Source organism: Schistocerca nitens, chromosome 11 (genome assembly GCF_023898315.1).
Source record: "Schistocerca nitens isolate TAMUIC-IGC-003100 chromosome 11, iqSchNite1.1, whole genome shotgun sequence".
Lineage (NCBI taxonomy): Eukaryota > Metazoa > Arthropoda > Insecta > Orthoptera > Acrididae > Schistocerca > Schistocerca nitens.
In genome coordinates, this window is record NC_064624.1 from 11,147,310 (window position 1) to 11,174,687 (window position 27,378).

The 27,378-nt window shown below is 41.9% G+C and overlaps 1 protein-coding gene across 6 annotated transcripts in view; it reads left to right on the forward strand.

Annotated features, from left to right (window-relative positions):
• Nucleotides 1-27,378, forward strand: part of LOC126213465 (protein brambleberry-like) — a 204,607-nt gene that overhangs the window by 29,315 nt on the left and 147,914 nt on the right. For all 6 annotated transcript variants that reach the window (XM_049941241.1, XM_049941243.1, XM_049941244.1 and 3 more), the window contains exon 3: nucleotides 13,728-13,856. In XM_049941241.1, the coding sequence (XP_049797198.1) occupies nucleotides 13,728-13,856 (129 nt within the window). The remainder of the gene's footprint in view (nucleotides 1-13,727; nucleotides 13,857-27,378) is intronic.

Below are 27,378 nucleotides of genomic sequence, written 5' to 3' on the forward strand. Positions count from 1 at the left end.
CTCCTATTGGCCCTCCGACACGAGGAGATAATTTTAGCTAGGTTTCGTATTGGGCCTTATTTTAATCACTTACATTCCAGTGTATGTTTACATGCGTGCTGTTGACTGCAGTCGAGTTTTTATCCATCGTAGCAATAGGACAAAGGACATTTAATCTGTGCTTCGGGACCTCCGATGTCTCTACGGCATATTTTGTAGACCTACCTCCGAGGGGAAGTCCTTTGTTTTAGCTCTTTCTCTCCTTTGGTCGGGCTTAACGTTTGTCGCTTACAACTTCTTTTACATCTTGATTATTTAAGGTTATGACGTGGATCCTTAAGACCTCAGCTGTTTTTGCGCCCGAAAATGAACTTGAACTCCCCACCCCCCACCCCCACCCCCCCCCCACACTCCCCCCCATAAAAAAGGTAATTGCAGATATCTGTTGAGACACCAGAGAAAATACACCTGACAACTCTTAGGAGAGGGACACTGTATATGTGACGTAAATTCTTGACCTGTTGAAACAATACCTGCTAGAAATTCAGAATGCTTCCTAGTCCAATAACACTCCTCTCCATTCCACTCACCTGTCCTAGGTAACTGAAGAAGGCTTCTACTCTCTTTCAGATCTGAAAACATTACAAAGGAGCCAGCTCACAGTCCTGTTTGCAGCTAATTAATCGGGACTCGACATCCTAGATCTTTGTGTAAGGCATGATGGTGCACATACTGGTCTGCTGGATGCATAGTTTTTATATTTAGGTATTCCAATATCCATACATACTGAAAGTCCTCCCACTATAGTTCGTCTGGTTAGGTTAATCTCAGGAACTGAAGTAGGATTTTGATAAAGCTTTCACTAACAGGTAGTGTGATTCATGGGAAAGCATCGTGTATATAATTTGTTACTGCCGTACTAAACAAGTCGTCTTGCAGTAGGTATTTAGTGCTATCCGTTTGAAGCCAAGGTGGATTACTTGTGCAATGTAAATTACTGTTTTGGGCTGGGGTTACGTTCGAGTTATTGGATACAATGTACATTGATGAAAACCCTCTTTCATTATGGTAAAAAACATGTTTTATTCTTTCAGCTTACATTAAGCTTACGTTATATGAACCATGTCGTGGTGGGACGGAGTTGAAATTCTCGCTTGGCTGCCTAGAATTAGATTATTTTACATTTTCCTTCCGTGTCTCAACATGGATGCTGGGATGGTTGCTTTGAATAGGTGACAGCTGATTCTTCAGCTCAGTTATTGTATGGCTGGGGAGCAAGCTCAGCAAGTAATGCTCCCCATCATCAGTTTGGTGGTGACTGCGGTCTGCCTCCTATATCTGAACTGTGTTGCTGTTCAGTTGAATGACTTACAAGGGGAAGGCCTCTACAGCAGTCAGATTTGGCTCGTGTTCGCCATCCTCACAGTTTTGTGAAAAGCACCCCTAAAGTTTGTGACTAGCTGTCGACACAAAACTGATGGGATTGATATAGCTGAAAACTGATTTTTGTCATGTATGGGGTCCACAAATGCTTATTTTCTGAGAAATAGAGAAAAGAAAGTCTTAAAACCACTGCTTATAAACTCATAATGTTAATGCCCTTCACGAATGTGGTACTGGCCAAATGACCAAGCAACTGCATTAGGAGTGGAAGACCTGTATTTGATTCCTATGTGCATTCTGTATTTTTTTTTTTTTTTTTCCATATGTTTTTTTTTTCTGCATCGAAGTTTGTGGGAATAGGAAGGTTAAGGTAAATAAATGACTAATAACAAGGTAGGTAAATAAAGTTTTGAAACAACTTGGATTAATGAAGCCTTACAATTTTAATCCTCGTCATTTTACAATCGCTCTTTTACTCCTGTTTTATGTCTCATCACATTCCTTTTAACAACTAGATAGATGTTGCCTGTAGTAAAAACTCGCAAAGAAAATGCGCCTTCGGATGAAAAATATAGCACCAAAAAAATAATTAATGTAGAGTAATGAAATTTTGGGTAAACATTTGTATAGGTTACATGGCAAGATTACAAGTTAATGTAAGTGTGAGATAAGACTCTGCAAATGTGAAGTGATGCTATACTAATAACCGGTATAGCCACCACATTGTCGAATGCGAGAATGCTAACGTGCACGCATTGTGTCGTATAGGTGCCGTAAGTCAGTTTACGGGGTGGAGTTCCACGCCTGCCGCACTCGGACGGTCGGTACAGGGACGGTTAATGCCGGTCGTGGATGACGCCAGAGTCTCGGTCCGACGGTGACCCGTATGTTCCCGACTGGAGACGGGTCTGGTGATCGAGCAGGCCGAGGCGACGTGTCTACAGTTAGTAGAGCGTGCCGGGTTTCAACACCGGTATGTGGAGGAACGTTATCTTGTCGGAAGAAGCCTCGGGGAATGCTGTTCACGAATACCAGAACAACAGGTCAAATCACCAGACTCGTGTAAAATTTTACAGTCAGGGTGTGTGGGCTAACCGAGAGAGTGCTCCTGCTGTTATACAAAATCGCACCAGAGACCGTAACTCCAGGTGTAGCTCCAGTGTGTCCAGCACGCAGACCCGTCAGTTGCGGGCCCTCCACTGGCCGCCCCCAACCAGCACACGGCCACCACTGGCACCGAGGCAGCTCTCGTCAGAAAACGCAACACACTTCCACCCTGCCCTCTAGTGAGCTCTCGCTCGATACCACTGAAGTAGCAAGTGGCGCTTGTTTGGAGTCATTGGAGTGCACTCTACAGGGCATCTAGCTCAGAGCTGTTTTTGAAGTGACCAGTTTTCAGCAGTTACTTGTGCCTCTGCGGTGTCAACCGCTGCTCATATTGTTGCTGCAGATGCCCTACAATGTGCCAGAGCCGTACACCAAATGTGACCGTCTTCCCTCTCGGTAGTGCCGTAGCCGATCCTCTTTGCGATCGTACGTTCTCACGACCGCCGCTGCCGGCAGTCGTGTACTGTGGCCGTATTCCTGCCGAGTGTTTCTGCAGTACTGCAGAAGGAACTTCCAGCTTCTCGTAGCCCTGTTACAGGGTGTCCAGAAAAGGACTCCCCGATTTCAAAATTAAATATCTCGAAAACAAAGGTCGGTAGAGGAATGCAGTAAACGGTATATTTATTGTGAAAGATGTAAGAAGTTTATACAGCAGTTTGAAATAATAGTTACAAAAGCTGCTAACAGACGGCGCTGTAATCGCCATACGTAATGCCTAGTATAAATAGTGATCCGAAGCACAGAGCGATCAGTTCCGCTATTGAAACGTGAAAGGGGGTTAGCGTACCGAAGGAAGAGATCAAAACCGTGTACTCCATTGATCGATGCGTTTTTCTGGTGCTAGAGTACCACAGGTTAGAAGAGAGTCCTACGACAACAAGGCAAAGTTTTCGAGCACGATTTAATGTTCCAAAAGGACCCGATGCGAAAACCGTTCGTACACTCTTCGCAAAATTTCGACGAACAGGCAGCGTAACTGATGACCTAGTGGGGCGTGTTGGCCGCAAGCAAACCGCAGTTACGCCTGAAAATATCGCCACAGTTTCTGGAATTATTCAGCGAAACGCGATGTCGTCCGTCCGTAGAATTGCATCTGAGACTGGTTTCAAGCATTCCGGCACGCAGAAAATACTGAGAAAGAGCCTACACGTGTTTCCATTCGAAATTCAAACGCACCGGGCCGTAACCGTACGAGCTGTGCAACAGAGGGTTGCCTTTGCTAATCAGATGCTCACAATGATTGATAGTGAAGGATTTGATGTTGGCTGCATCTGGTTTACAGATGAAGCACACTTCCACCTGAATGGATACGTGAATAAGCAGAACTGGCGATTTTGGGGTTCCGAAAAGCCGTATTGGTGTGAAGCGAAACCCCTGTATTCTCCTAAAGTTACTGTGTGGGCTGCAGTATGCAGCAGAGCCATTACTGGCCCTTTTTTCATTCGAGAAACGGTCACTGGTGCACATTACGTTGCAATGTTGGAACAATTTGTCGCCACACGGCAAGTGTTAGAGGATCGACCAGGTACTGAATTGTTTATGCGAGACGGAGCCCGACCACATCGGACCGAACAAGTGTTTCGCTTTCTTCAGGAATACTTCGGTAATCGAGTCATTGCTTTGGAATATCCCAAATTTACTGGTGCAGGCACGGATTGGCCTCCATATTTGCCGGATTTGACTCCCCATGACTTTTTTTGTGGGGCACAGTGAAAGACACGGTCTACCCGAAGCTTCCCGCCACGCTGGACGAGCTCGAATCGGCGATCTCTGTGGCACGTGAATCCATTTCGGTTGAGACACTACGAAATGTGATGGCGAATTTCATTCTTCGTTTGCGCCACCTCTGTAGTGCCAATGGTGAAAATTTTGAAAACATTGTGATGTGACTGTTTGCAAAGATTGTTTTCGTTCGATTATTTCACTTACGTACGCTGATACGAGCTGTACAGTGTACAGCGCCATCTGTTAGCAGCTTTTGTAACTATTATTTCAAACTGCTGTATAAACTTCTTACAGCTTTCACAATAAACATACTGTTTACTGCATTCCTCTATCGATCTTTGTTTTCGAGATATTTGATTTTGAAATCGGGAAGCCCTTTTCTGGACACCCTGTATATGACCTCGTTCAAGCTCGGTGAGGTGTCGATAAGTGTCTTTGTTGCCTTAAAGGCAGTCTTGACTAACACGAGCTCACAAAAGTCCATCTCAAAGGTAACTGAAGCTCAAGACTGTTACAGTGTGTATTCAAAGCAAACATGATTTGCATCCTTCTAGATGTGCTACTGGTGCCCCTCTTATGCAACTAGCACGAAATTTGAATAGACACACGGTTGCCACAGGTTCTGGAAATCAGGGAATTTCAAACACATCAGAGATCAGAGAAATATTTGGGGGTGGGGGCACACGTGCCGCTTCCCTACTCCCTCATTCTTACTGCTCCGCCCCTCCCCACCCTACCCCTCCCCTCAGCTTGCAATCACTGCTGCCACCGCTACTTGCTGCTAGCCTAGCAGTTGCCAGTGAGAGGCACGAATAGCAGTTTGCTTGGATCTGGTTGTAGGCTGTAGACACAGTGGCCTTAGACATTTGTCACGTGTGCACGAATTGGCTGAGTGACTGTACAAATATGTGTGTGCTCTCGTTGTCGGACAAAAGCTGTGGCAGAAAATTTAGTTGTGAGAGTTTGTCTGTCTTTTCTACGTGCCCATCTGTGGCTCAGCAATCATCTTTACAGTGACTTGCTACCTATCCTCATTATTATTGGTTCTCAGAGTGTTTTAATAAATTACCTGTTGCACGGATTGATCGACGCAGTCTTATTTCGTCGACATGCCGTCTGTGGTTCGTGAGTAGCTGGCTACACGCGTGGATTTCTGTGACGGGCCAAAACCGCAGGCCGTTTCTGCAGGTATCTGTAACGGGATCGGGTCTGCCGATCTGAAACCGTTCGTTTTCCACTGACGTGCAGGCCCTGTTCGTCGGATCTAGTTTCACTGATCTTCCAGCAGGCCAGGTCTGTTTGTGTGTGGCATAATGCGGCAGATTTTTGTGGTTTATCCGTGGACTGAGGACTGTCGTGTTCCTTGGCAGGCCAGAGGCCACAGGCGATGGATTTCAGGAATTGCGACCGTCTCGCTACAGGTACATTGTACAGTGTGGCATTTTTTAGATATTTTATTTCTTTCAGTGCATTTTGAAACTTTGAAAGTAGTTTATACATTAGGAAGCGTGGCAGTTTGTACGCTATATTCTCATATATTTCTCGAAAGAAAAATCACACAATACCTGTAAAGCAATAGATATAACACAGTGGGTAATAACTGACAATAACGAACATAGTAGAACTGACATTTTATTGGCGGTCACCTACAGTGTCGGTTCACACAATCCTTCCCTGCCTTATACACTTCTTTCAAGAGGCCTCCTTTTTTCTGAGGTTATTTCTGAAATCATTGAAGGTATTTTAAATTTGTCTTGCTACTCCAAGAAAATCTGTATTTTTGCCACCAAATGTGTTTCATTTCATTGGAATTAATTGACATCAGTGTCTTAATGAAACACACACATCATCCGGCTTGCTTTCTCCCTCTAAAAACAGTTCATTACAAAAGATGTTGATGTTAGTACTTAAGATTTTTGCTCACATTAGGAAACGCTATCTGATTGCAAATTTTTTTAGTTATTTCCTCGTTTGCACTATTGTTTCTTGTACCGTGGCTGCAAAGACAGCTTGTCAACTTACGTCTTAACTTATCTTTGAGATCTAAAAATTTTCAGGGAAAAATCCTGAAACTTCTCTGGAAATCGGGGAAATATTGGGGAATTTGACTTGGGGAAACTTGTGGCAACCTCGAGGCATATTTCAGCTGTAGAAACATGTCTACCAACTTTCAACTCCTCCTCGGTGTTGCAGTTTTTTTTCATCAGTGTATATGTGTGAAACCAGTTGAGATATTTACTCACCTACCTTGTTATTATTTGTTATTGATTTATTTACTTCATTAACCCTCCTGTTTCCACTAACTTTGATATGGAGAAAAAGTATGCTACAGAATGCATGTAGGAATGGAACACGTGCCTTTATCACTTGGCCAGGGCCACAGTCGTTAACCTTAATGGTACGTAAGTGGCAGTCATAGAAGTTTCATTTTTCAGTTGTTCAGAAAATGAGCTATTGCGGACTGCACGTACAAGGAAAAATTCTCGGTTTTCAATTATCTATAGACGTTGACAATCTTGACTCAATTGGATGTAAGGTTACTTTCACAAAAATGGTGGAAGGAGGGTAGTGAATCAAACCATCTTCGGAGGCCTTCATATCAGGTGGTACACAAGTGACCTGCCAAAGCCGAGCTGAGGCCTTCCCCTAGTCAGTGACAGTCGCACAGAAATGGTGTTGGCGGAATCGTGCTCTATGAGGAGACAAAAGAAAAGATGGGTGCTGAAGCTCCCGCGGTCTCAGACGCGTGTTGAGCTCGCAGTGTGATGCATATAAACCTCATCTGAGAGCAGTATCAGTGTGAGCCCCAGGTTTTGTCAGGTAAGCTTACTGTTGAGGGAAATAAGGTTTCTCAGTGGAAGTCGTTCGAAACTGTGGCAGCCGAGTAAAGTGTTTGTCAAACACAGTGCGGCCACAACTCGCGTTCGCCGAAGCCTGTTTTACACGAGCACCTTCTGCCACCCGCATTGGCTACTGGTCGTGGATTTGTCCCGTGTGTTTGTGTATAAATCAGCTACCAACCGTGTCGTGAGTGGTTCCACAATTTAGTTGACCAGGTGATTGTTCAGAGTGTTGTGTTTTATAATCTTGAGTATGCTGCAGACAGTGCAGGGAATAAGCAGAAGACAGTGGCATCGTACACTAGTGTGAGAATGTTATAATCGATTCTGGCAGCACTGATTCGTATCATAGTAGTGGGTTTTGTACTTTTATGCCTTGTTAATCTTACTTCCATTGATTCCCTTGTTTTATGACATATTGCAGAGGTTGCATGATGGCCTGATATTTTTCCTACCAGTGTTCTTCAACAAGAGAGATTAAATATCAGTAATCATAAAGGTATCTAGGTTTTACAATAACTGGACAAATGAAAATTTGACACTGTGAATAAATAAGAATGTAAATAGATAAATGTTTTTAGTTAAAATTATTCAAACGGTGAAAACAGGGCTAAAGTAATTGTCAGTATTATGTGGTATTTATTAAAAAAATTGCATAGGATAAAGTAAAAAGGGACTGTTTACTGCCGTCTAAGTATTGTTCGATGTGTTTGTATTTTCTCTCGCAGAAGATGTAGATGTTTGGAAGTTTTCAGGTGATGTGTTTCACTTTCTTTCAGTTCTTAGCAGTTTGGAGAATTTACCATATGACCTATGTCAAGAATATCCTTACGAATTTTGATTTGGTCATTAATAAACTCTAATGTCATTGCTGGTTCCTTAATTCTTGTACCACATTTGGACTATTTGTAGGAACAGTAGCCCCTCACAACCTCACTTTCATTGTTTGATTGCCAAACTGCACAGCACACAGCCTCCACGATACATGCAGTTTTTTCACCGACACGTGCACAAAAACCATTTTGACTGACGAGTCTCAGTACGGGAATAATACGCCAGGGGTGCTGCAGAGGATTCACTTGCCACCAATAGTCAGTTGAGACAAGAAAGTTGCTCTTGTGAATTAGAGCTTGAGGGTAATGCAAGCACTACAAGGTGCTTGTGGGTTTGTACGTGTGCACGGTTGTAACACATTGGGTTTGGAGTGGTCAGTTGGTGAACAGAATGCAAGTTATTTTGGTTGAGCAGTTGTTGCTGTTGTGGTCTTCAGTCAGAACACTGGTTTGATGCAGCTCTTCATGCTAGTCTTGTCTTACGCGAGTCTCATCATCTCTTCATAGACACTGCAACCTACATCCGTTTGAGTCTGTTGATGTATTGATCCGTGGGTCTCCTCCTTCAATTTTTAACCCCCTCCCAACACACACACACACACACACACACACACACACACACACACACACACACACACCTAACCTACCTTCTCCTCTCCATTACCAAAGTTACAGTTTCTTCCTGCCTCAGATTGTGCCCTGTCAACTGATCCCTTCCTTTAACCAAGATGTGCCGTTAATTTCCTTTTCCCCCAATTCGGTTCAGGTACCACCTCATTAGTAATGTGATCTACCCATCTAATCCTCAGCTTTCTTTTGTAGCACCCCTTTCCAAAAGTTTCTGTTCTATTCTTGTCCGAACAGTTTATCATCCACATCTCAATTCTGTACACGGCTACTATCCACACCGGGTTCCCGGGTTCGATTCCCGGCGGGGTCAGGGATTTTCTCTGCCTCGTGATGGCTGGGTGTTGTGTGATGTCCTTAGCTTAGATAGGTTTAACTAGTTCTAAGTTCTAGGGGACTGATGACCACAGCAGTTGAGTCCCATAGTGCTCAGAGCCATACTATACACACAGATACCTTCCTAGCACTTAAATTTATATTAGATGTTAACAAATTTCTCTTTTTCGGAATTTCGTTTCTTGCCATTGCCAGTCTGCATTTTATATTCTATGGACTTCAGCCATTGTCAGTTATTTTACTGCCCAAATAGCAAAACTTACTACTACTTTTAGTGCCTCATTTCCTAATCTAATTCGTTTAGCATCACCTGATTTAATTCGACTGTATTAAATTATCCTCATTTTGCTTTTGTTGATGTTCATCTTGTATCCTTCTTTCAAGACACTGTCAATATCATTCAACTGCAGTTCTAGGTCCTTTGCTGTCTCTGACAGAATGTCATCATCATGACCAGCAAACCTCAATGATTTTGTTGCCTGAGCTTGAACTTTCAATCCCATTCCAGGGGTCTCCTTGGTTTCCCCTAACTGCTTGTTTAATGTACAGATTGAATAACCTTGAGGACACACTACGACCTGTCATATTCACTTCTCAACTACTGCTTCCCTTCCATATCCTTCAGTGTTTGCAACTGCACTGTGGTTTCTGTACAAGTTGCAAATGAGCCTTTGATCCCTGTATTTTAGCCCTCCTGCCCTCAGAATTCCAAAGAGTATATTCCACTGAATATTTTAGAGCATTTTCTGTGGCAAGTCATAGTGTCCGTATTGCCTCAGGCATTTCTACAGAACCCACACTGATCTTCCCCAAGGTTGCCTTCTGCCAGATTTTTCCATTCTGCACGAGCATTATTCTTCCATCAAAAAGTCATTTGACGTGGTGGACTTTTACGTGCTGCAGTGGATTCCGAGAAGTAACACCGTGGTTACCACGTGTGTGACAGGAAGGTGAAGGAGAGAACTGAGAGCTTTCAGTCGGTGTGGTGTGTTAATTAAAGGATTGGGCTAAGTAACCCATTTCTTTGCCGGTCTTCACTTTATGTAATTCTGACTAGTGCTGAAAATGAAGGATTTTGTCAGTGCTGTAGCTTTTGTGTCATTTCAATTAGAGTATGTGTTGTGCTATATCTTACATGTTCACAATTATTTTCCTTTTAGGATGTATGTCGAGAAACGAGTTTGTTCTTGTGGCCAAGTAATACCTCTGAATGAAAACAAGGCTCTATCTGCAAAAATAAGTGAAGTTGATAGTTCTAATTTTTTTCCATAACATGAGTGCTCTCTCTCTCTCTGTGTGTGTATGTGTGTGTGTGTGTGTGTGTGTGTGTGTGTGTGTGTGTGTCTTGTTAGTGTAAGACATGTCCTTCTCATGGATGAGAATTATTGGATGTATTGTGGTTGAAAGCATATTTATTTCATTGTGTTAATTTCAATCTTAAGTAATGTGCTGCTTGGAACTGAAGTCCAATAAAACAGGAAAATGATGATTAAAGGATGTAATTATTAAATATAACAGTTGCAGGCATTTGAGAGTTTTTAAATACTTTTTAAAATAACATTTTGCACTGGCCTCCTCTCTATCAAAAGTATCAGTAACTCATTTCACTGCTAGTGATATATATATCCGTGCACAGTCATTGTGCCTCACTTGATAATGATGTATATTTGTGACAATAGCTGAGCGTGCCTAGTGTGTTAACGTGGGGCATATACATTTTGAGGTTTCCGTAATAAGTACATACTATGTGTACAAGTTTTTTTCTTTTCCACTATTTGCATGAAAAAACAAAAAATGGGGTATATTCTGTTCTCACGAATAGGAAAGGTACGCCAAGACCTGAAACCAAACTGCAAAGAGATGAGACATAATTTAGGTCAACAGACATTATGGTGGCTTTGAAGTGGCATGTCAAAAGAGAGGTATGTATATTGATGACATGCCAATACAGCTGCAATGACATCAGCTATGAAACTGGATGGGCAAACAAAAACTGAACAGTTTAAACAAAGGTCATTGCTTGTTTGTCAGTGTGTGGGTGCAATGGACAAATAGATACTTAGCTCAATGGGATGTGTACACAAAAACTGAAATGGTACACCCCGTAGACATATGTGTGCTAAATTACCACATTATTCGCAAGATTACTACCGGAAAGAATAATTCAGACACAAAATTTCATCTCGGCCTTATTTGAGAGATTTTTAGAGACGTACCATCAAGAAAGGAAAGTGTCGGGAGGTCGTCGATCGGACGAGGAAAATCTATTGTGCCTTCAAGAAAGGCACTTTCGAGGCACCGTCGAAACGCCAGTAAAACAACACGGACCCGTAACGAAATGCATCATGTGCGACAAGAACAAAAACGGTAGGTATCGCATTACTGCTGTAAACTGTGCTCTGTGTCTCGTTTTGAGATGTATCACGTAAAAAACTTTCTGAAATGTGCTTCCTTGTGGCGGTATCTAGCTTTAGAAACTTCAGCAATAAACAGTATTCAGAATACAGTTTATTTTAAGATTTTATTGGTGAGAATGAATACAGAAGAGCCTGCAACAACAGTGACTCCACACAGCCGGCGCTGCAGTGCTCGGTGCCGTGCTGTGCCCAGCACGGTGGGTACAGCCGTGCGGCGCATCCCGACCGCCCACTAACGTGTGCACTGTTACAGCACAGTCGGCAGTGAAAGGGTCAGTAGTTTACGAGGAGTTAAACATTCGTTGCAAACATCTAGGGAACTTCCCCAACAGCTATCAATTGTGGGTGTTATACGGGAGTGGAACATTCCAGAAACAATGCTTTCCCACGCACAACCCGTTTGACGCTACAGTGTTTCTCTGGTCGAGGGAGACAGAGATAATTTCAATCGATGAGCCTACGCGGTTTCGGGACGGGGTCACCGTCTCGAGTCCAGTATACGAGGCGAGTTGTGTGTTTGACTTCAGATGAAGTGACCACACAAAATATTAGTCACACAATTAGAAAAGTGCTCCAGTGGCTTTGGAGCGCTGTACACAGTGGAGAACTAGTACCGGGTGGTCGTGTGATCCTCCACCGCTGACATAATTTGTGGCAGAGAAGTGTTCAGGTGTTCGGTACGTGCCAGTCGGCACAATAAGGTGGGCCGATGTAGAGGCCTCGTAGAACGTCAAAGGAACTATTACTGTGTTTGGACATTCCTGAGACCATCCTGTGTGTGAAGTTGCCCGATTTGTTAAAGCGTTAATGTGGACTGTCCGACATCTCTACAGGGAATGGTCCACAATTTGCAGCCACGTAACACGGCGAAGAGTAGTGGTTCTAAACGGACCTCGACTGTCGAGAACCGCTTTCTCGGCGACGACTGGTTCCGAACGGGACACGAATTGCTGCTGCCTGTGAATCCGGGTCCATTTCGACCAGTTTCCGAGTGAACGTCGAGAAGGGAACTGCACGCAGTGGACACTCGGATGTCGGGTATCTCGCAAAAGACCTCTTCTCGCAGTTGCACACGAAGGTGCACATCTTCAGTGGGCCAGACGATGCAGAAACTGCACGGTAGCTGAGTGGAGGTGTTTAGTGTGTGTAGTGTTTCCTTTCCTCGGGGTTCTGCCGTGAAAATGTAAAATAGAAAATCTGATTGGGTTTTGAATTTTGATGGAATAAGTTACGGATAAGGCGGACTTCGTATTACTGATTGAGATCGTGCTGTAATTTGACCGTGCATGGCAGACAGGGTCGGCAACACTAAAAAAAGCGAATGTGCAGAAATAGCATCAGAAACTAATTGAGATTTACCTTATAATCTTAGAAACACAGTACTAATTACAATATAGTCTTCATGGCTGTCCTAATTTCTCTTGTAGGACGACCCGTCTTTCACTTTTCTCCGTCTGTTGAAAACTTCTTCAAGTTGTCACTGTCACGATCAATTTACAAATTTGGCGATAACCACCTCGAATCACTATTGAAACAACCTCGCTTTGTAATATAATTTTAATTTCCACCCAAAAGCACATTCAACACAGCGCCGAAAAATACACATCTTTCGTATGAAGACGAAAGAGAGAGTAATCAATTAGTTGTTAAAAACAAACACCTACGCAAAAGTAAAAAAAAAAAAAAAAAAAAGAAAAAAATTATTTATAAAAATCGGTCGCTGGCGCAGCGCTCTTCTGCATGCGCGATCGTAAATTATATCTTTATATTGGTGGAGGCACGGTAGTCAAAGTACCGTTACATGTGGTCCGGCAAGTCTCCATTTTTCCTCTATACGAACAGTGTGAGGTACTGAGTGCACTGAAAGTCTGACGAGGTGTTGAACTGGCAGTGTGTGGAATCTGTAGCTCGAGCTGGAGGTAGTTCCGTGTTGTTTTGTGAATGTTTTTCATGTTGTGACTTGTGCCTGCTGATTTGTGTTGCTATGAAAATGACAGAGGATGACCACACGTTACCCTTTCTTCTACATCTTTGTGACAAGTTTGCTGCAGACACTCCCGTCTTCCGGGACGATGACAGCAGTGTCTGTGTGCATTTGAGGATTGGCAAACACTCGGGCATTCGGTCGCACTTCGGAGGCCCTCTAAATCACCCGATCTTAGTTATGTAGAAATGCCTGCAACTACCCGGAACAACAGGGGAAACGTAACAGTCGACACGGTCAGAGTTTGGCAAGTCTGTAGGATGTAATCGCCAGTGAGTGGCTTCGACTGGATACGGCGTACCAGAAGAAACTTGTGGACTCTGTTACTTGCCACAGTCGGGCAGTTATCGAGGCTCGGGGCAGTGTTACGCGATATTAGTGTGTCGGTTCCTGTGGGTGACTAATTTTTTGTCTGGGATTTAGCCACGTCAGGACACGGGAAGCGAGGCTCCTTGTGAAGTGTGAGAGCAGTGCACAGTGTTTCCTGGTGTTTCAGGTGGTGCTCAAGATTCAGAAGTCCTGTTCAAACCTGTCCGAGGAGGACCTGGCGAAGCTGAGTGTGAACCTGCTGAACTGCCAGGCGTCCGTGGAGGGCCGGCAGCAGTTCCCGTGCACCGACCAGATGGTGAGTGAGAGCCCCCGTTGCAGCCGCAGCCGTGCCCTTCTCCGGAGTTTGTAACCTACCGACCCGGTTTTTGTGTGTCCGAAGTAGGGAGTGTATTTCATTTTTATTAGTAAAGGGGGCATTTTAAAAAATATAGAAAAAGACCTAGAATAAGCAAAATAGGAACACAAATTGTATTGGCAAGATTTAATGAACGTAGTTTACCTTGGCATTGTACACTCAGGTGATCTGCAATGACTTTTTTTCAGTTATTCTGCCGCCCTGTCACTGTAATTTTCAGTTTTATGTGTTTATCGAGAAGTGCATTTTCTTTTGACGCGTTGTTATAAAAGTCAGCACATTGTACCCTTGTGTGTTTCAGCATTCATTCTGTATTTTTTTATCTGACAACAAAGGGTTCAATAAGAGAAACCCGTATTCCACAGTAGCATTTGATCCAGGAATTGCAAGACAAATCACCAAATGAATGGTGTTTTTCACGTGATTGCATAAATTTAGAATTGTCGTGTATCCACTATGTCTTCAGACTGCTTACCACAGTGGAAAGAAAAATTTTCGCTATCTGAACCAATCAAAAAACTTATTACGAATTGGTAGCACTACCAACAGTGCAAAAATTTAACTGTAAATAAACAAAGTGCAAGTTGTACAAGTGGCACTTTGTAGCTTATATATTTGCACAGTAAATTTAAAATCAAACGTTAGGTATCACAAAATGCTTCAGCCAAGGGGAATCACAAGAAAGTGGGACATTTCAGTGTTCCCGAAAAAACTGTCAGAACGGCAGGACATTTTGGAAAAAAAGGACTGTCCCAGGAAAAACACGATGAATAGACAGCACACTCTAAAGTCTTGAAGAATTTCTTATGGGCTGTACTTCTCCTTGATGATTATTAGGAAATTTAAACAACTGCAAAATCATTTTACACAACACAGTTCATATAAACTTTCACTTCTTTTGTATTTATTGTTTGTAAACACTTTACACCAGAGACGAACAGACTGTGGGCTGTAAGCAACCTGCCCTTGATCTGATGGCAGTCAACCCCTCTTTGTTGTTGCTGGAAAAGAGAGGGCACGCCCTTGTGAAAACTACTAAATGTCATATCCCTGCAGGATAATACTTCTGAAGTAAATGTTGTAAACTATGTATATAATGTGCCAAGGATGGGAGAGGGATGGGTTGTGAGTAACTGAAGAGATGTCTGTAACGAAAACAGGGGATTATCAGAATCTCGTGGTACCGTCAAGGAGTACGTGAGGGCTCACCCGGGCCGAACTGTTGAGGCGTCTGCTAGTCTAGGTGTTCACAAAGTAAGGAAATAGGAAGCAGAGAGAAAGTTGGCTCATGTTTGAGCTAACTGGTATCTGGTCGGAGAGAGCACAGACGGACGGACGGACTGACTGACGGACGTCCGTCAGTCAGTCACTCACTCAGTTTGCTCCGTCAGAAAATTGGAAAGAAACTGAGAGCATCTGCTCTGTCTGGAAGCTGGATCACAAGAGAGCGAACTGACTGTATTCTGCTCCCCAGGATGGGGCCAGTAGCAATCGCGCCCATGAGACGCCTTTCTCAGGTCTCCCACTGGCTGATCATTGGCATGGGCGCCTTTAGTGCATTCAGCAGAGAGCTGAAAGTGTACCCTGTCAGCACCTTTCACCAGAAAGAAGTGCTGCTGTCCTGAAGGGACAGGCCAGTTGGTCACATAGGTTCTGCAAGAAGTCATGCTGTGTTCCAAGGCTGTTAGTCCACTCAACAAACAAAAATTAGGAGAAAACATTTGTGTAGTTGCAAATTTTTGTATAGTGATAGGGGAAAGTGTTATGAAGAACATACTGAAAATCCCCCACGTATGGGTTGTGAGTGTTGAGGTCGGAAAGCATTTAAAGGTCACTTTTCTATGTTTTTCTTAGATAATTTGAAGATCACAGTTACTGATGAAAAAATTAAACTACACTAAATTTCCTTCAAGAAAGGTCATATTCCGTTCTTGCTCTAGAACTAATATTTTCCACATTGCGGGAGATGGAAAAATGTCAAATTATTAAAAATACGAGGGCTGTTCAATAAAGAATGACCATAATAATTTTTTTTTACAACAGACCTTTACTCATCCTCATAATTTTGATGATCTTTTTCATTTTTTGAGAGATCTTTCAAAATCGCCTTCACCACTGCTTCTGATGATTGATAATGCCTCCCATGAAGGCGTTTCTTTGTCTTAGGGAATAGAAAAGAGTCACAAGGGGGCTAAATCTGGCCTATAGGAAGGGTGAGGGATCCACTTCGTCTTGATTTTTGCAAGAGATTCAGCAACAACATTGCAATATGCTGCTGCACCTCATCGTGGTGCAGCATCCAGCCTGTCTCACAGAAATGTGCTCTTTTGCACCCGATATGAACTTGCAATGTTTGCGGGACATCCCTGTAGTATTGTCCAGTTACTGATGTGTGTATAGGTACAACATGCTGATAAACCATTCCATGAATATCAAAGAATGAGGTGACCATAACTTTCCCAGCAGAAGCAACCACTTATGCTTTTTTGGGGGTTGGTGGTGAAGGAGGTTTCCACACTGAGCTTTGCTGTTTGCTCTCAGCATCAAAATAATGTAGTCAGGTGTCATCAGCAGTGATTACATTTGAAAGAAACTCCGGGTCTTCCTCTAACATCAACTTTTAACTGCACACAGACCTGCACAAGAGTGACCTTTCGTTCAGGAATCGACAGTCTCGGAACCCGTCGCGCACAAACGTGTGTCGTGTGTAATTTTTCTGTCACCGACGTGTGGGTGGCACCCAATGAAATGTTCAGTATTTCAGAAAGTGATCTTAAGGTAATTCGTCAATCCTCTCTCACAATTACAACAGCAGTGTTGATGTTTTCTTCTATAAGAGCAGTAACTGGAGCACCGGGTCCATCTTCCTTCGGAATTGATTGTCTCCTCTCCTTAAACATTTTAAACCACCTTCGAGCTGTGTTGTAGAGAAGAACAGACTCTCCATAGGCCTCAGCTGAAGATTTGTTGAGACGAAAGCAGAATTTAAAAGCCGCATGTCGTTCCTCTCGTGTTACTTCCACTGCGACTGTAAGCGATACTGAACGTGTCTGACCTTGCCTGCCTCTCACAGGCGGGAACCAGGAGTCCCAACAGTGAAACTACTATGGTGTGTTTGTTGCACATTAAACTAAGAGAATATCATAAGATTACATTTTAGCACGAGAAATTATGACCGTAAAAAAATTGTGATCATTCTTTATTGAACAGCTCTCGTAATGTTTTAATGCCCATTGAACTCAGAAATAACAGAAAATTTACATCATTTAATATAAAATAACATCTTACCTTGTAGGGTACATTTCAAAAATCAGCAGCTGTATCAACGTCGTCATATTGCAAATAGAGTAACAGTGAACCGTATATACACGTACCGTGGCACGTGCTGCAAACCACGGAACGTGTAATGCTGGCTTTTTGTCATCTACATCGTCCCCCACACCCAGTAGAACATGGACAAAAGATGTTCAGTATGGCTTCAGGTGCTACTGGGTCTCTGGTTGTCACTGGTAGAGTAGTCCATCCTCCTGTCGGTTCCAACCCCGCACGGACTCAGGTAGGGGGTTATTGAACCACTGTTGTGTCTGTAAATAAGTAACCAAACACCTGTAAGTAAAAAGAAATGGTGGCATAAAAATATTAAGTAAAAACAAAAAATAATAAAATATTGCCAATAAATCTAATAATGGTGTGCAGCTCCTGTGGTTGGCGGCAGTGAGGCGAGGTCTGGATTTGGCTTTCTTGAGGCTTTTGAGAATGCAGCGTACTGGAGTTTATTCAGATCTTACTGATATTCGGGCACTTGGTAACTTTCCAGAAACATTTTCTCTGCAGCCTGTTCTGTCGGTGTTGAGGGGTTAGTGAAGATGTTGGATATTGTCTTCATTTGACTAAGAATTTGACTGAACAGCTTAACCATTCTTCCTTTGCTTTTGTTGTAAATGGTAGAGGTCTTGTCACACGTGCTAAACACATTTAGGAGTAGGAGGATAGTTTTAGCAAAAGGAAATCATATGAGTTTGTCTGTTGGAATCATTTTGGATTCAACCTTGCCTCCACGTCTTCGTCTAGTATATGCTAGTGTCTGGTTGCGAAAAAGGATCGAGTAAAGCAATCAATTCGACATCCTCCCCTTTTATCGTGGCAGTGGGCTGCAGGGCAGTTTTCTCCAATGCACATTCAATATAATACCATCAGCATCACCTGTAGTAACAATAGTTCCTATCACCCTCACTGTCATGTTATCACTGAGGAGTCCTATAAGACTGGCTCTGTTCTTTTTGTTTGCAAGAAAATGCTCCTGTTGAACAGCGACCGTCACGTTTTCATTAAAATTGATGTCAACTGAAGTGTTTGTGAGCATCCGTCTCTTCTGCTCAGCTCGTTTTGTTCTGCTGACATCACTGTAACCTTCGAAAACCACAGTATTGGGAGACTTAGTGCCTGCATTCCATTTCATGCAGTGGAGGAGGAGGCCTCCATCTATTACGTTTTTAGGTCATCAGTTGCATAATTGTCCTCTGGAAAAGCATTGTAGAGAGAAGATTTCTTCCCTTTCTCATTCACCCTTAATTAAAAAGAGCCAATGGGAATAGGCATTTGTATTCCATAAGCTTTACAACATCGTTACTTTTTTTTTTTTTTTTTTTTTTTTTTTCAATGGCTGCGCTTTGGAAAATTGCCACAGGGTCTACAGTTACTGCTTCACCATGCACGTTTATGGTATTGTTCATATTAGCCCACGGCAATATCACATTCTTCTTAGACTGTTTTACGCCTTTAAAATTACAACCGGTATAACTTTGCACGGTTGTGGTACCAATTTTTGAGTTTCCGACTATCCCTGTCGACAGAGACATACGTGAATTCGTTTTTGGAAAAGGAGGATGGCCAGTGAATCTCTCGTAAATCTTTGCCCGGTCATGTCCGTCCCTATTTTGTCATGATACCTGTAGATCAACGTGCTGCCCACCATTTGAAAAAGTTACTGCAATAAACTACTCTGATGATGATAAGATGGCAAATGCACCAGGGGATCCTACAACACACTTCACTACAATGAAATTGGTTATGCCTCTCCATTGCATCACACTATCTGAACTTTTAAAGGAGCGCATTAGAGTCTGCTCTGTGGTCGTGTGTAACTAAACCACTGCTTCACAAAATTCTTGCGCAATGGGAAGCAGTTCGAATTATGGTGAAATAATCCTTATCTGCAGAATCCTAGAGCACACGTGGGTGTTTGGTTTTTATTGCTGTCATGTCTTGCACGTAGAGAGGTGCACATTTTGCTTGTTGACAATGACCACCTTCATGGAAGAATGGTATCATTTCCTGAACACAGGCCAAATGGCCATACCAATCTCCAAAATGCTCAAAATCTATGAACTTCATTAACAAAACTGTGTTAAAATACCGCATGCACAAATCAGCAATAGTGTCATTGTCCTTGAAATGAGCCAGTTCATTCTTGAATGTACTTAAAATTGGTAAGAGATAAGCATGTCCCTCAATGTTTTGTTCAGTAACATCTTCTACTTTGCTCAAAATGTTGATAACACCCTTCTTTTCTTCTTCTGAGGCACTGTCATCTTCCAGAATTATCCGAGCTAGAACAGCTTTAACAAGTACCGTACTTTACAGACTAAAAGACACGCTTTTTTCTTCAAAAAATTATACTCTAAATTAATATAAAAATGTCCAGTGTTACGACAAAAAATTCCCGCCAGACTTAAAAATGGCCATATCTTTGATGCCGCAGGAAACCTATCTCTTATCTGGTAACATCGGATTCGACTGGCAGCAGTAGTGTGCCGATGCAGCCCAGAACACTGTCCATCCTGTGCAGTCTACACTGCCAGTGAACTCGAATTGAATGCGATTTGTGTTATCGGTAACAGTACAATATTTTTGGTAGTAGCTAGTTTTGTAATGGAAAACCGTACGAGGTATTCGTGTGATGCGGACTATAAATTGAAAGAAATTCATATGCAGAACGACGTGGAAACAGAGCAGCTGAGTGGCATTTTGGCCCTCCACCATCAGAAAAAACCATTTGCAATTGGTGGGCTAATAAAGAAGGAGTGAAAAAATGAAGAAAACTAAATGTGCAAATAAATGACTGAATGCAAAGTGGCGAAAACTATATGATAATGATTTTCCAGGATTTTAAAGGTCAGTTCAGTTTTATAATTTTTTTGTTGTTGTCTGGCTTTGCACCCTAATAATAAAAATGGTAAAAATGTTATTTCTTTAAAAAATTCCTTAAAAATTAAGGTAAATTAAGGTGCGACTTTATAGTCCGTAAAATAATGGAAATGTCCTCTGAACACCTCTACTGTGTTCCCAGTTAACATTTTGTCAACTGAATTTGCGTATAAACTAAACTTAATACTTCTTTCTGCCAACGTGTGACCAGTGCACCCCACGTAGGCTACGAGTGTATTAAATCCCAGTCTCGTGGAAATAATCCCAGACCAGATTTCTCGATTCCTTACGTACGACGATAGGTCGAAAGTAACAAAATAAATTATGGTACCTTGCTGCTGGCTGTTGTTAGTGGCATATTGTAAAGCCTACTGTATTTGTTTTACCATTAATTGTTTTACTGGTAGTCTTCATAAATCCCTTCCATTCAGGAAGAACGCTGGTACTCGTAGCGTGAGCTGTATAGGATGGAGTCACTTACCACAGAGCCACAGCATATCTGGCACGGTGGGTGTTAATACGTCCAATGGAACCGGACTAATCGTGTTAAAGTCGAGGACAGTTGTCTGCCGTAATGCACTGTTTGTCTGATATTTAAACACCTGAAGTTCCATAAAGCCCAGGCGGTCTACCTATGTGGCAGAGGGAACTGATTTAAGCTTCTGGATCTCTACAGGTGATGGGAGAGCGGAGGCTGAGGTGAGACACACACACACACACACACACACACACACACACACACACACACACAAATTAAAAGTATTCCCGCCGTCAATAGTACAGATGTTGAAATCAATATTCCTGAATGTATATTGATAAAATGTTCCACTTGAGACAGGTTCTTCAGTGTGGTAGGAGTTGATAGCTCCAGCTGTTGTGCTTCATGATATGTTCCACTGAATTCCAATCCAGCAAGCAGATTGATCAATGTTTTGATCCAAACTTCCTGTTAATGAAGAGAGCGACAACATATAGTACAGGTGATACGAATAATTGAGGGAGAATGACAGCAGTTAGGGCTTGGGATGTAGATGTTGGCACATAACACCCCCCCCCCCCCCCCCCCCCCACACACACACACACCAATTTTCAGTTTTTTCCTTTTCTTTGCTGAAGCGCAGTTCATGAAAACACGGAGGGTACGAGGTACCATTCCCTGAGTACCGGTACAGAATTTGTCACAAGATGGAAAAACAGAACTATCATATGTCATTGACTCAGTATCTTTTAAGATTATAGTGCACGTCCCCATTCTGCTTGTTCATCTCCACCTTTTAAAAAATATCATGCATCATTCAGAACTTTTTCAGCCAAACTACGAAAGCACAAAACAGGTTTTTTCCTCCTCCAGATTATGCTGAAAACAATAAGGTCCCTGTATTTTCTCTCTGTCTCTCTTGGCTGTCTTAATAAGAGGTAATGTAACCGAAACTTGCTCCAACAACCCATCTTAGGTGAACTGGCAGTCTTTGTTCTCCTCTATGTAATCGAATATTTCCTCCATTGACGCAATAATTCCTTCATGCATAGGCACCCATATTTTCTACGTTTAGGTGCTGAGTCTATAAAGAATTTTTCTAGCAGTCCTCGTGATGTCTAGCATCTGCAGCTTTAGATGCCAAACAGAGCAGATACGTCTTTGGATGGTGTCTCCCCATTCATCCTTCCTCTCCTCTGCACGAATTGTAATTGTATTACTGTAACTGAAGAATGGAACACTGTAAACATTTTGTCTCCATTTTTTGGATTTTTTCTTCTGTTTATCAAAAAATTCAACGTCACTAGCTCCTACACAAAACAGAGCTACTTTTAAAATCAAATTGTGCTTCAGCTGAACGCTGTTATTGAAGGCTCATATGAAACAGTCTGTTAGAAATATTTTAATTGACCTAGTTCTGGTGTACTCTTTTCTGCGAGATGCACGAGCAATACCGAGCTCTCTGTTCCTGAAACTATCAGCTTTCCAATCTTTTCTCAAGTAACTATCATTTACCAATCCACATGTTCCTTTCTCACCATCATTGCATAAGTCACTGACATTACTCTCGCATATTAACCCTAGGACACCCAAGCCGTTTTTTCTAACTTGGATGCCTAAGGGGGGGTTCGGCGAACCCACAGGTATTAAATAAGTTTGTTTGTTGTTGTGGTCTTCAGTCCTGAGACTGGTTTGATGCAGCTCTCCATGCTACTCTATCCTGTGCAAGCTTCTTCATCTCCCAGTACCTACTGCAACCTACATCCCTCTCAATCTGCTTAGTGTATTCATCTCTTGGTCTCCCTCTACGATTTTTACCCTCCACGCTGCCCTCCAATACTAAACTGGTGATCCTTTGATGCCTCAGAACATGTCCTACCAACCGATCCCGTCTTCTGGTCAAGTTGTGCCACAAACTTCTCTTCTCCCCAATCCTTTTCAATACTTCCTCATTAGTTATATGATCTACCCATCTAATCTTCAGCACTCTTCTGTAGCACCACATTTCGAAAGCTTCTATTCTCTTCTTGTCCAAACTATTTATCGTCCACATTTCACTTCCATACATGGCTACACTCCATACAAATACTTTCAGAAATGACTTCCTGACACTTAAATCTATACTCGATGTTAACAAAGTTCTCTTCTTCAGAAACGCTTTCCTTGCCATTGCCAGTCTACATTTTATATCCTCTCTACTTCGACCGTCATCAGTTATTTTGCTCCCCAAATAGCAAAACTCCTTTACTACTTTAAGTGTCTCATTTTCTAATCTAATTCCCTCAGCATCACCCGACTTAATTCGACTACATTCCATTATCCTCGTTTTGCTTTTGTTGATGTTAATCTTATATCCTCCTTTCAAGACACTGTCCATTCCATTCAACTGCTCTTCCAAGTCCTTTGCTGTCTCTGACAGAATTACAATGTCATCGGCGAACCTCAAAGTTTTTATTTCTTCTCCATGGATTTTAATACCTACTCCAAATTTTTCTTTTGTTTCCTTTACTGCTTGCTCAATATACAGATTGAACAACATCGGGGAGAGGCTACAACCCTGTCTTACTCCCTTCCCAACCACTGCTTCCCTTTCATGTCCCTCGACTCTTATAACTGCCATCTGGTTTCTGTACAAATTGTAAATAGCCTTTCGCTCCCTGTATTTTACCCCTGACACCTTTAGAATGTGAAAGAGAGTATTCCAGTCAACAGTGTCAAAAGCTTTCTCTAAGTCTACAAATGCTAGAAACATAGGTTTGCCTTTCCGTAATCTTTCTTCTAAGATAAGTCGTAAGGTCAGTATTGCCTCACGTGTTCCAGTGTTTCTACGCAATCCAAACTGATCTTCCCCGAGGTTGGCTTCTACTAGTTTTTCCATTCGTCTGTAAAGAATTCGTGTTAGTATTTTGCAGCTGTGACTTATTAAACTGATAGTTCGGTAATTTTCACATCTGTCAACACCTGCTTTCTTAGGGATTGGGATTATTATATTCTTCTTGAAGTCTGAGGGTGTTTCGCCTGTTTCATACATCTTGCTCACCAGATGGTAGAGTTTTGTCAGGACTGGCTCTCCCAAGGCCGTCAGTAGTTCCAATGGAATGTTGTCTACTCCGGGGGCCTTGTTTCGACTCAGGTCTTTCAGTGCTCTGTCAAACTCTTCACGCAGTATCGTATCTACCATTTCATCTTCATCTACATCCTCTTCCATTTCCATAATATTGTCCTCAAGTACATCGCCCTTGTATAGACCCTCTATATACTCCTTCCACCTTTCTGCTTTCCCTTCTTTGCTTAAAACTGGGTTTCCATCTGAGCTCTTGATATTCATACAAGTCGTTCTCTTATCTCCAAAGGTCTCTTTAATTTTCCTGTAGGCAGTATCTATCTTACCCCTAGTGATATACGCCTCTACATCCTTACATTTGTCCTCTAGCCATCCCTGCTTAGCCATTTTGCACTTCCTGTCAATCTCATTTTTGAGACGTTTGTATTCCTTTTTGCCTGCTTCATTTAGTGCATTTTTATATTTTCTCCTTCCATCAATTAAATTCAATATTTCTTCTGTTACCCAAGGATTTCTACTAGCCCTCGTCTTTTTACCTACTTGATCCTGTGCTGCCTTCACTACTTCATCCCTCAAAGCTACCCATTCTTCTTCTACTGTATTTCTTTCCCCCATTCCTGTCAATTGTTCCCTTATGCTCTCCCTTAAACTCTGTACAACCTCTGGTTCTTTCAGTTTATCCAGGTCCCATCTCCTTAAATTCCCACCTTTTTGCAGTTTCTTCAGTTTTAATCTACAGGTCATAACCAATAGATTGTAGTCAGAGTCCACATCTGCCCCTGGAAATGTATTACAATTTAAAACCTGGTTCCTAAATCTCTGTCTTACCATTATATAATCTATCTGATACCTTTTAGTATCTCCAGGGTTCTTCCATGTATACAACCTTCTTTCATGATTCGTGAACCAAGTGTTAGCTATGATGATGTTGTGCTTTGTGCAAAATTCTACCAGGTGGCTTCCTCTTTCATTTCTTAGCCCCAATCCATATTCACCTACTATGTTTCCTTCTCTCCCTTTTCCTACACTCGAATTCCAGTCACCCATGACTATTAAATTTTCGTCTCCCTTCACTATCTGAATAATTTCTTTTATTTCATCATACATTTCTTCAATTTCTTCGTCATCTGCAGAGCTAGTTGGCATATAAACTTGTACTACTGTAGTAGGTGTGGGCTTCATATCTATGTTGTAAATAAGTTTACTGATGGAAAAATTACAACTTTCAAAATGGTTTATGTATTTTAACTAAGGCATTGGTTTATAAATGTTGTTAATTGTTGTAAATATTGCATTGAGTGAATAAAAAAAAATACAAAATACAGATGTTTTCATATACAATAGACTACTCTGAGTCCTCAACTGCAAGGCAAGAGACACACTTCACAATTTTTTCTGAATGTGTGTTACACACATATTTATGACACTATCCACAATACTGTTTTGGTTTACTTAGATTGTTGTACTTCTGCTTCTTTGTTTTAGCTTCTCTTACACAAATATGGCACCGACCTCTCCCTACAGGAGGCTGACTTGTTTCTGTTGTCACTTCTTTGATCTTCTTTTGTAGAATAGTCTCCATTGATTGAACAATTTGGTTAGATAAGCCTCTTGCATTGGCACTTCTTTCTTCTACCTGCAATTTCACTAGTTCCAGCACCCTCTAAACAAGCTGAGCATCTCATCAATGGTGAGGTGAACCTCTGGTTTATACAGTAGTGGGAACCTATCATTCACTTTGTTGAAAACATCACAGATTGCTGTGAACTTGTCTGCTTCCCTTCTTAGCTGGCGGGTACTTTTGTCATCAAACCTTATGATTGCAATAAGTTCCTTGAAATGTTCTCTTGCCATAATACCCTTGTAACCTGGCCGACCCATTAGGTCTGACAAAAGATCGTGTACACTGACAGAATTGTCCTTATTTGCCCCCATGAGTATCAGGAATCCTATAAAGGCATACAATTCTTTCTCATTAGTCAAAGCAACATTACGCCTAACTGCCTCTTCGTTTGAATGTTTTACTATAACATGCATGATGTCAGGCGTAAGAAGTAACTTCAAGGCATCTCCAGGTGAATGGCAAACACCAGCTGGACTTGCTCCTGCCTGCTCTCTTACTATATTAGCAACAGAGCTCTGAGGAATTCTAGGCTTTGTGGTTACGTACCTTCTTCCAGACTTGGCCACAACAACATCCTGATGGTCACTGCCTGAAGCTGCGCTATCTTCATCTTCTGTAACATCCAAATCACTTTCCCGATCTGAATCATACTCCATAACACCATCCTCATATTCACTTTCACTCCCCGAGTCAGAATCTTCATCTAAAATTTCATTCAGAACTCTTTCTAAAGCCGAGTCACGTATTCTTTTAGTCATTTCTAAGTCTGAGTGTGAACGGTAGGGAACTGCACTAACTCACTGGAAGTTTACAAGATAAATAACAGCTGACTGACATCAACAATCACTTCCTCTGAAAGTAAACTGATTGTTGTGTATATCAAGAATACCAACCGACAAGAAACTAACTTGCATTGTTGTAGAGATGAGAAATATGAAATACTACTAGGGGAAATTTTCTATAGCATGGTAGCCTAAGGGGGGGGGGGGGGAGGGGGGGTTGTTGGACCCATAACAAGTTTATTTATTTTTTCTTACAAAGCAGGAATTTTCTATAAAATATATTGACACTAATGTTTCATAAAATAGCCAACAAACAATAGCTCAAAGGGAATATGTAGTATGAAAGTTACTTGGGCAAAAGCAGGGGAAATAAAATAATTGTGGGTTCAACGAACCCCCCCTTTAGGCGTCCTAGAGTTAAAACACAGCTCAGCCGTTTTTATACAAATATATTTTATATAAAAACTCTTATAATTACAGCAAATAAGTACTCAATAAAATGAAAGTCACTCCGCTATTTAAACGTGAGCACAGTAAAGTTAGTTTGTCTGCTCACATAAGAGAACTGGACAGGAAATGCCAGGCAGGGTATAGTCAGTTATTGTGTATGCAAACTGAAGAGCGAGCATTTCTCATTGTGAGGCGACTGACTTTTCCTGGAAGAAGCCCACAACATTCATTCAGGGTGACTAACAGTTAATATCCCTAATAGCAGTGCAAGGTGGTGTGGAGATTTACGTGGATTCTCTTTGTATTTGTAGTTACATTAGTAACTAATACCTGTACACTATAATGTTAACAAATTTTGTGGAAATTTAACACTTACCAGACATGCCATGCACAACTCATCTTGTGGAAGATAAATTGTTTCCAGGAGTGTCTGCGCACTAAGTCACCATTGATTTACAAGGTGTTCTACAGAAGGGTCAACGAGTGTGGACTGACTTGCTTGCTCTTCGATTTGCAGACACAAATGACAGAAGTGAGTGACTTCACTCTGGTGACCTGCCTTCCCTCAAACATTTTAACCTCAACCCCACTCCCCCCCCCCCACTTCCACCAGTCACATCATGTGACTCAGCTCGGTTCTGCTATACTTAGACATGGTACAGTAATATAATATTTGGTCTCAACCCTCTTCAGTTAACAATAAACATTAATTTTATACTGTTAAAACACTGTTTTTAATAATTTGTGATTTTTCAGACCTCTGAATAATTTCTGACTTTTCCTTCTTTGCAATATGTGTATTGAACTCCTTCAGTGATTCTGTTTTTATCTAATTAATGGTGGCAAAATGACATCCT